Source organism: Acipenser ruthenus, chromosome 7, assembly GCF_902713425.1.
Source record: "Acipenser ruthenus chromosome 7, fAciRut3.2 maternal haplotype, whole genome shotgun sequence".
Lineage (NCBI taxonomy): Eukaryota > Metazoa > Chordata > Actinopteri > Acipenseriformes > Acipenseridae > Acipenser > Acipenser ruthenus.
Genome location: NC_081195.1, coordinates 28,471,715 through 28,482,279, shown reverse-complemented (window position 1 = coordinate 28,482,279; position 10,565 = coordinate 28,471,715). Strand labels below are relative to the sequence as shown.

Below are 10,565 nucleotides of genomic sequence, written 5' to 3'. Positions count from 1 at the left end.
ATATATTTACTTACCACAAAAAGATTTAAAGATCTCCAAATTCTATTTGCTTTCTGCCAAGGATATTAGAATAGATCATGTTCCCAGGCCTGGTTCCTAGTTACAGAAACTATATTGGAGGGTGATGCAGAAGAGAAATAATGATTTGGGCTCAAGGTATGCAGCTTATTTATCTTTTTATTGATTTCAGTACAATAAGAGTTAGATTTTTTTTAACACATCTCAGCATTTGTTTCCATTGGTTTCACATTCCAATCACCTTGAAAACAACAAATTAGGAAGAGAGACATTATACAATAACTTTACAGCAGTGCGTTCATGTAGGAGGCGGGGCCTACAGGAAGCTGTAGTGATGTCATCAGTTACTGTGTGGAGGGTGGAAGGGGTATTTCAGTAGGCGGAGTGGAAGTTTTAGTGATTTTGAGATCCCGACAGAACAAAACCGATTCCTTGCCAAAACCGAGGTTGTACTGCCAGATATAGACCTTTTCATTGGGCTGGATGGTCATTTCAATGCTCTCCTCAACTTCCGTAGCTTCACTCCAGTCTTCCTTTTCTGTGTTGATGCTTGTTCCACCGTACTCAGCACTGAGAGAGAACTGATACTTAGCAAAGGCTGCAGTGAGGTCTCCGGCCTGATAGGTGGCGCTCATCGAGATCTTCCAGTTGTGCTCCATGCTGGACATCTTCTCCTTGGTGTAGCCCACTTTCTTGGTAATCTTCTTGGTCCATTTCAGGGGTTGCGCAGAGTCGTTGGAGATGGTCTTGATGTTCTCCCATTTCCCAAAGGCTGAACCCTGAGAAATGGACAAGCCACCGGGCAGGAAGTTGACCACATCCGAGTGGAAGGAGAAAGTGTCAGGGTCTTGGTTCGTGTTGAAGTTGGTGCACCTGTAATACTGGACTCCCCATTTGTCATCAGGCTTTACAAAATAGTAGTAGCTGTCAATGCCCCAGTAATACAGGCCGTCTCTGCAGGCAGAATGGAGAGGAAAGTCAACGCCATCGCTGTCCTTGTTCATGTTGGAAGTGCGATGGTAAGTGCCCTTGCTTTGGAAGATGATGTAGACGTTCCCGAAGGCAGACAGGTAGTGGTCGCCTCCTTGACAGTTGGGGTGGAGACTGAAGACCTCGGCCCCAGAGTCCGTGTTCATGTTGGTGACCCGGCGATACTCTTTCCCTTTGATGATGTAGAAGAGATCATCCTGGTGAGCCAGGTAGAAGTCTCCTCCACGGCAGGACTGATGCAGGCTGAACACAGACAGGTCTCTTCCTTCATGGAAGTTGCTAGATCTCATGTAGCAGCCGAGGTCAGATCGGATGATGTAATAGTACTGCTTCACTCCACAGAAATCCACCCCAGGAGCCTTGTTCTTGGGAACGATTTTAGACACGGTCATCTCTGCAGACATACAAAGACACCATTAATTAAACACCATTTCTTGGTTGTAGGTTCAAATCTAAGGTGGGGAGACAGACACAGATACAATTGGGTGATAATGAAAGTTTTAGTTATTGATTATCGGCAGTAAATGATCACAATAAATCATGATTATTGTCAAAATAACTAAAATGTCTCAAATATCCTGGGATTGTTATGAAATGTAAAGCTATTTATAACTTGAGCAGCAGGATGACAAGTCACTGAGTCCATATATATATATGTGTAAAGTTTGATAAAAAGGAAAACTGCTGTGTACCAAAATGATCAATAAGAAAAAAGAAAAGGATATTTCAGGTACTTAAAAAGGTAGAATAATTGATTACAAATCAATTATCAGGACGTTTCAGACTACAAGTCCTTCATCGGCTGAATACGAAAAAACAGTGCTTTAAGAAGTTGATAAAAAAACAAACAAGTAGTCTTTTAAATAAAATTCCAGAATGTTGCTGATGTTGCTGATGAGGATGATGACCTCAGAATAGAATGTTCATTCCCAACGGCTCCAAAGTGTCTAGTTTATAAGTAAGTTCACTAAATACGCACTGTTTTTTGTCACTGATCGGCCACTTCCACCTGCTTCACTTTCAAATGAAAACACAAATGCATCGGAGTCACCTCTCCTAACACAGGTCAGCTCTCCAACCACACCTCAGGTCACCTCTCCAACCACACCCGAGGTCACCTCTCCAACCACACCCGAGGTCACCTCTCCAACCACACCTGAGGTCACCTCTCCAACCACACCTCAGGTCACCTCTCCAACCACACCTCAGGTCACCTCTCCAACCACACCTCAAGTCACCTCTCCAACCACACCTCAAGTCACCTCTCCAACCACACCTCAAGTCACCTCTCCTAACACAGGTCACCTCTCCAACCACACCTCAAGTCACCTCTCCAACCACACCTCAAGTCACCTCTCCAACCACACCTCAAGTCACCTCTCCAACCACACTTCAGGTCACCTCTCCAACCACATCTCAAGTCACCTCTCCAACCACACCCGAGGTCACCTCTCCAACCACACCTCAGGTCACCTCTCCAACCACACCTCAGGTCACCTCTCCAACCACACCTCAGGTCACCTCTCCAACCACACCTCAAGTCACCTCTCCAACCACACCCGAGGTCACCTCTCCAACCACACATGAGGTCACCTCTCCAACCACACCTCAAGTCACCTCTCCAACCACACCTCAAGTCACCTCTCCAACCACACCTCAGGTCACCTCTCCCAACACAGGTCACCTCTCCAACCACACCTCAAGTCACCTCTCCTAACACACCTCAAGTCACCTCTCCAACCACACCTCAAGTCACCTCTCCAGAGGCAAGTACATCAGGCTATAATCAAGCTCTCCAAGAGAGAGACACAAAAGGAAGCATTCTCTCCAGTCGCCGTCTGCCCGTTCCAAAGCAGGCCCAAGGCAAATCAAAACAGAAGGGAGAAAGAGGAAAGTAACAGCAGTTCTCACTGACACACAGGTAAAATTAGCCATGAAAGCTGAAAAAAGAAATCTGTGGGTCAGAAGGCAAAAAGGAAAATTGATTCGGCCAATATAAAAAAGAAAACTGGAAAGAAAAAGGCAAAGACAAAACACCAGAGAAAGGAAGAGTTCGATCTTTCTGATGAGGATATATATATTGTGAGATAGCAGGGAGGGGGTTAAAGCCTCCCTGAAGGAGAAAACATGTGAATATGCACGTTTGTTTAGGTTAATTGTTTTGGTTTATTGTTGAATTGTTTTGCTTTTCTGTTAATCATTGTTTGTGAACTGTTTAATTGTTTAATTATCCCCTGCACCTGGGTGGTAATTGGAAATTGGGACCAGGTGCAGGGTATAAAGAGGAGCAGTCAGAATGCTCAGGGCTGCTGAGTAGAAGGAGGCAGAGGTGCTCTGTCTCCGAGTAGCCAGAGTTAAAAAGTAAGTGCTGTGTTAAGCCTGTGGTTTTTGTGTGTGTTGGGCAGGTAAACGGCGTAGCTGTCCTGCGAGTTAGTCAGGGAATAACCTGTTTAGTTAGCGCTCCAAAACGGAGTTAGGTTTTTGTTTTGTGTTTGTTTTGTGTTTATTAAAAATAGCACAACCGCGCTGAAAAATCCAAGTCTGTGTGTTGGGTCAGTTTTTAAAGGGGCAACGAACCGTGAGCGGTGCCGGCCAGTTCACATTATATATCTATCTATCTTATTGACTAAAGATATCCCTGTTTTTAAATGACATGCAACATGTTGGTGTTTATTTGTTATTAAATAAAATACACAAAATGTTACAACTGCCCCCGGCCATGGGGTCCATTGTAACATCGGACTCCTTACATTTGAAGCAATACTGTGGTCTTTACATTACCTCTACAAACATGAAAACGCTGGGAATTGGTAAAAGACAGGTGTAAGTTGTTTGTATCACAAAATGGGAAAACCAGCTCAAATGGTCTTGGAGTTATGATGCAAAATTAAAAACTGTTACAACTGTCCCTGGTCTCCCCTATTCTTATTAACTGGGCTTCCAATTACTGGATAACAACCGCTTTACCACAGCGCATAAGCACTTTCATACCGCTCCCTGAAAAATAACAGAGGCCAGTTTTTCAAAACTTTGGTAATTGGGTTTCCGTGTTTGATTATATTGTGAAACTGGGTTTTTCAAAACATCGAAATGCGATCGAGATTACTGTGATCCGGATCTAGTTTTGGTAATCCAATCCCACTTTTAATCACAACTAAATATTGCAATTGGGTTTATCAGAATTTAAAAGAGGAGATCACAATTACTCTGATGTCATATATCAGGATTGTTCTGATCCCACTCGGAAGGTGGATTCAAATGATACAACTTTGTGAAACAATTAAATTTGGTCTCCATTTAGATGGAAAACATAATAATATGCTTAAATAATGTAACACATTACCCACAGTTGGTTTTATTGTATTATTCATGTTTGTATAAAACATTTTATTAACAGCATCTGTCGCATAAAGAAAAAGAAAACGGCCGTTTACTCGAGAGCACTTAACCTATAAAAGAAATGTTAGTTGTCCAGCACATACAGTGCCTTGCGAAAATATTCGGCCCCCTTGAACTTTGCGACCTTTTGCCACATTTCAGGCTTCAAACATAAAGATATGAAACTGTAATTTTTTGTGAAGAATCAACAACAAGTGGGACACAATCATGAAGTGGAACGAAATTTATTGGATATTTCAAACTTTTTTAACAAATAAAAAACTGAAAAATTGGGCGTGCAAAATTATTCAGCCCCTTTACTTTCAGTGCAGCAAACTCTCTCCAGAAGTTCAGTGAGGATCTCTGAATGATCCAATGTTGACCTAAATGACTAATGATGATAAATAGAATCCACCTGTGTGTAATCAAGTCTCCGTATAAATGCACCTGCACTGTGATAGTCTCAGAGGTCCGTTTAAAGCGCAGAGAGAATCATGAAGAACAAGGAACACACCAGGCAGGGCCGAGATACTGTTGTGGAGAAGTTTAAAGCCGGATTTGGATACAAAAAGATTTCCCAAGCTTTAAACATCCCAAGGAGCACTGTGCAAGCGATAATATTGAAATGGAAGGAGTATCAGACCACTGCAAATCTACCAAGACCTGGCCGTCCCTCTAAACTTTCAGCTCATACAAGGAGAAGACTGATCAGAGATGCAGCCAAGAGGCCCATGATCACTCTGAATGAACTGCAGAGATCTACAGCTGAGGTGGGAGACTCTGTCCATAGGACAACAATCAGTCGTATACTGCACAAATCTGGCCTTTATGGAAGAGTGGCAAGAAGAAAGCCATTTCTTAAAGATATCCATAAAAAGTGTCGTTTACAGTTTGCCACAAGCCACCTGGGAGACACACCAAACATGTGGAAGAAGGTGCTCTGGTCAGATGAAACCAAAATCGAACTTTTTGGCAACAATGCAAAACGTTATGTTTGGCGTAAAAGCAACACAGCTCATCACCCTGAACACACCATCCCCACTGTCAAACATGGTGGTGGCAGCATCATGGTTTGGGCCTGCTTTTCTTCAGCAGGGACAGGGAAGATGGTTAAAATTGATGGGAAGATGGATGGAGCCAAATACAGGACCATTCTGGAAGAAAACCTGATGGAGTCTGCAAAAGACCTGAGACTGGGACGGAGATTTGTCTTCCAACAAGACAATGATCCAAAACATAAAGCAAAATCTACAATGGAATGGTTCACAAATAAACATATCCAGGTGTTAGAATGGCCAAGTCAAAGTCCAGACCTGAATCCAATCGAGAATCTGTGGAAAGAACTGAAAACTGCTGTTCACAAATGCACTCCATCCAACCTCACTGAGCTCGAGCTGTTTTGAAAGGAGGAATGGGCAAAAATTTCAGTCTCTCGATGTGCAAAACTGATAGAGACATACCCCAAGCGACTTACAGCTGTAATCGCAGCAAAAGGTGGCGCTACAAAGTATTAACTTAAGGGGGCTGAATAATTTTGCACGCCCAATTTTTCAGTTTTTTATTTGTTAAAAAAGTTTGAAATACCAATAAATTTCGTTCCACTTCATGATTGTGTCCCACTTGTTGTTGATTCTTCACAAAAAATTACAGTTTCATATCTTTATGTTTGAAGCCTGAAATGTGGCAAAAGGTCGCAAAGTTCAAGGGGGCCGAATACTTTCGCAAGGCACTGTATATGCTATAGATCAAGGGGGGGGGGAATACTTATGCAAGGCACTCTATGCTGTACATCCGCATGTGAGTGTGTGTTATTTAGAAATTAAAAAAAAGGAAACTGCAGCCTACATACCTTTTCGTCAAAGTTTAAATTAAAGTTTAAACCATGACCCTTTTAAAAGTAGTTTCTTACAAAAGAATCTCTCATTGCACATCCAGCAAGTCGATCCTGCTGTTTTTTTTTTTATTATTTAATTGTTGCCAATTATTTTTATTATTTTCTCCCAATTTGGAATGGCCAATTATTTCACTAGGCTCAGCTCACCGCTACCACCTCTGCACTGACTCGGGAGGGCAAAGACGAACACACGCTGTCCTCCGAAGCGTGTGCCGTCAGACCGACCGCTTTTTTCACACTGTGGACTCACTATGCAGCCACCCAAACGCTACAGTGTTGGAGGACAACGCAGCTCTCGGGCAGCTTACAGGCAAGCCTGCAGGCGCCCGGCCAGACTACAGGGGTTGCGGTGAGCCGAGGACCCCCCGGCAGACCTAACCCTCCACCCCCCCGGGCGACGCTCGGCCAATTGAGCGCCGCCCCCTGGGAGCTCCCATCCACGGTCGGCTGTGGAACAGCCTGGACTCGAACCGGCGACGTCCAGGCTATACGGCGCCTCCGGCTCTCTACGCAAGTGCTTTTACTGGATGCTCCACTCGGGAACCCATCCTGCTGTGATTTTAAAGGTGTATCACGCTGTTGTTCTTAAGGCTCCGGAAAGTCATTCAAGTCCTCCCCAGTAAATGGCACCTTGCGCATGACAGCAATATTGTGCAATACGATGCATGCTAGAATGATGTTGCATGCACTGGGCGGATCCACACGCAGGTAATCCAAACAAGCGAATCGTCTCTTAAGCACCCCATTTATACATTCTATTGTGCGGCGGAGGATGTTTAAATCTGTTTAAAGTCTTTGCAGTCAGTTTACATTCCGTGCTAATTATGTAAACAAATACTTTTTTTAGTTTAATAACTTGATAGAGTATTTTCTTGACATACTTATTTGTTTGTCTCATAACCAAGTAAACGTGCGCACTCTTAGGCAGTGGTGTAACCACGGCCCACCCAGTTCACACAGATGCCTACCCAAATCTGCGCCTATGTGAATAAAAAAAAATAAAAAACATCAACTGTGCGCCCCGAAGGCAGGTGTTTAAGTTTAAGTCAAATAAGCTATTTTTTTAATATGCCGCAGGCTTTAGCCAATCAAAGCAAAGTAGTCATTGTGATGCAATTTTGGGTGAGATCGTCCTCTCACACAACGAATCATGTGCAAACCACGTTTGATTGACAGCTTGTGAGGCAGTTGGCGCGGATCTTTTCACAACCTGTTGAAAAAGTCCCAGACGTTTTAATGTGCATTTTTAAAATAAGTTAGTCGTAGTGCGGCAGTCAACATGGCAAAACAAATCTGCACACTCTTTTAAGAGTTTAGTTTAATAGAAGGGCTCGAGTGAACAGGGTTATGACAGCTGGCCGAATGCTGACAGATATCTTAAAATTGCTGTTGTTTGAAGAGATACGTGCGATTGTCTGGAGCGTCCTGACTATATAACTGCAAGCCCTGACGCTTAAACTGTGTAAGGTGGAGCGGAGACGAGAGGATACTAACTAGGCAACGGTAAGTAATTGACTGACTTTCACTGTATTTAATAATTGCTTAAAATCTAACACTGTGTTCTCGCTGGTTTGGTGACGCTGCCTGTTTGACTCTAAAGTGCATTCACCGCGAATATATGTAAGTACATTTATTTTTTGTCTACAAATATTTTAAATAGTTTACATAGTAGTTGGGAGTGTTCCGTCTATAAACAGTTTTCCGTCTTAAAAATATTTTGGGAAATGAAAAATTAGTGTGTATTTGAAATGTGTACAATGGCAGGCATTGGGGAATCGACAGCTGATTTCGTAAGCAAAAAATAATTTACCGCGAAAAACAGGCATTTTATTTTCCTGACAGTATTCCACATTGTGAAGTCATACTTATCAGCGCTGTGCATTTGGTTACTATGGCAACGGTGTCAAAAAAATACCGACTTCATGATTGGTGTTTGAGTCATACTACATACAATGACCTAGCGAGTCAGTGGCATGTATGATGTTACAATTTATTAATTATTTGAATGTATCTGTGGTTTTAAAACGTAATCATTATTTCTACTTGGTTGGTATCAGAAACGTAAATAAATGCAAAAACGTGGGTTTTGTCATTTAAGGTTTGTCGTTAACTTTTCTTCCGTGTATAATATTTATTTTAAAGGCAGCAAAACATGGGAATTGCACGTTCCTTTTCATTAGCGTGTCAAATTCATTTTAAAAGGTTTACAAAACTTGAACATGTTGCTGAATTTGTCACTCAAGGCTGTTTTTTTAAAAAAAATCTATTTTTGTCTGCTTGTTCCGTTTTTTGCAGGCAACGCAGTATCTTTGTTTAGCTGTACAGCTAAGATTTGAGTTTTGGTTTGAAGGCAGCAGCTTAGCATGATTTTTAATTTCTGCTTGACAGACGCCCTTATGCAGGTTCACTTACAGAGGTAACACGTTATTACAACATAGCTAAGAGATTACAATACAGCTAAGAACAAAAAAACAATACAGCTTTTTCTGTTTGGGGATTTTTTTAGTTTCTGTTAGCACTTTGTCAAATGAAGTGGTTTTTGCAGTTATTGTGCACAGTGTGTTTGTTTCTGTAGGTTGTATGTATGCTTATGTGTTTTGTATTTGTAGTGTAAACGTGCAACTACTGTTATAAACTGCAAAAACATTATCGCCTTGCTTCACTCAGCACCATACATGTTCAGACTTGGCTACGTTGCGCTGCTCAAACCCCGCGGAGATATTTGATGTATTCAGAGTTTTAATTGATTTAAATCATGTTTGTAATGTAAACGGTTTCCTGTGACGTCAGACCTTTGGTACTTGCCCATCCACTAGAAGTTGGGGCCCACGCCTTGAAAAAACAGGATTTCCTAATCGTGATTATTTCTGATCTGGACACATGTAATCCAACACTATCTTTCTCTGAAAAACGGAATACAAATTATCCAGATAAAAACAAACAATCTGGCTTACAAAAAGCAGGATTCCAAAATCCAGACAAAATTGATCCGGATTTAAAGTTTTGAAAAAACGGTCCCAGAACTATCTACTAAAAAAAAAAAAAAACCCTGTAGCCACTCACATAAATAATTCGAGTTTGTTGCCTGCACACGGAGATCCTGAACGTCAAGCAATGTATTAAATATGCAATCAGTCGGTGTATCCACAAATACAAGTAGGGTCTGAACAGTTTACATGACACACAGAATATTACCAAAAAAAAAAGTTACATAATTAATATTACATGCAAAAAACTTTGCGTCAAATAAGAGCCAATGTTTTCTTTTAAATGTTACGCTACTCAAATTACCCTTAGCAAAAGTCTAAACAAGGAAAGCATGCCTTACACCAGCCCGGGGGGGGGGGGGGGGGGGTTATAATATTATCCAGAAACACTTACTTAATCTCTGTAGAAAAACGATCTTTCGTTCGTAGAGCAGCCTCTGCTGTCCTTCACGACGTGATAAGTAACAGCAAGAATTTTGGTCGCTAGAGTTCTTTGTACTGCTGTTCCGTGTTCAGCACGATCCCCGACACATGTATTTACGTACAGGAGCACTAAGGTAAAGGTAGAGACAGGTACAAAACCCCACCCGCTTCCACACGCCTTGACTAGTAGAAGCAAGCATCACGTGACACAAGCGCCAGCAGCTCTGCGGATCCTGTGCAGCTGCAGACGCTCAGGGTATTCAGTCACGATCACGGGGTAAGGTCTTGCTGACGGTGTCGTAGGTGCACTATCGAAACGTTTTGATGGTATATTTACAAAACAAGACGCACGAACCACGAATACAACGCTTAACAAATCAGGGTTAACCGCCATATAGGCCTAGTTAGACACTTATGCTATTTCCCAAACCTGCCACAGTAACCTTATTGAACGGTATTAACAGTTAATTTTGCGATTTTGATTTTAAAAGATTTTCTTTTTTAATTCGTGAGTGATTAAAAAAACGGTAAAACTATTTAATGAACACCAAAAAAATCGAATGAATTTATATATATATACACAGTACTGTGCAAAAGTTTTAGGCAGTTGTGAAAAAATGCTGTAAAGTAAGAATGCTTTCAAAAATAGATATGTTAATAGTTTATATTTATCAATCTATTGCCCACATTGTGAAAACATTGTTGAAAAAAATGTTTCATTTGTTTTTAGCACTTAAAATGGTCCAACTTAGCCTTACCAAAACTTAAATTCCTCCCCCAAAATTTGGGAGGGTACTTTGGGGTTCGTTACCTTGAGGCAACATTGAACCACTATAGAACAAATGAGAGTAACACAGTTTTTTTTAAAATCAAAC

General features: G+C 41.6%; 1 protein-coding gene across 1 annotated transcript; it reads right to left on the bottom strand.

Annotated features, from left to right (window-relative positions):
- Window positions 1-159: 159 nt before the first annotated feature.
- On the bottom strand, window positions 160-9,983 carry LOC131737590 (uncharacterized). Its single transcript, XM_059027840.1, has 2 exons — window positions 9,662-9,983; window positions 160-1,402 (listed from the first exon to the last, which is right to left on the bottom strand). Exon 2 carries the CDS (start codon window positions 1,398-1,400, stop codon window positions 363-365), a length of 1,038 nt encoding a protein of 345 aa, XP_058883823.1. The 5' UTR covers window positions 1,401-1,402; window positions 9,662-9,983; the 3' UTR covers window positions 160-362.
- Window positions 9,984-10,565: the final 582 nt, after the last annotated feature.

Coding starts and splice junctions, on each gene's coding strand:
- LOC131737590 (XM_059027840.1), bottom strand. CDS start 1,400: ATGACCGTGTCTAAAATCGTTCCCAAGAACAAGGCTCCTGGGGTGGAT.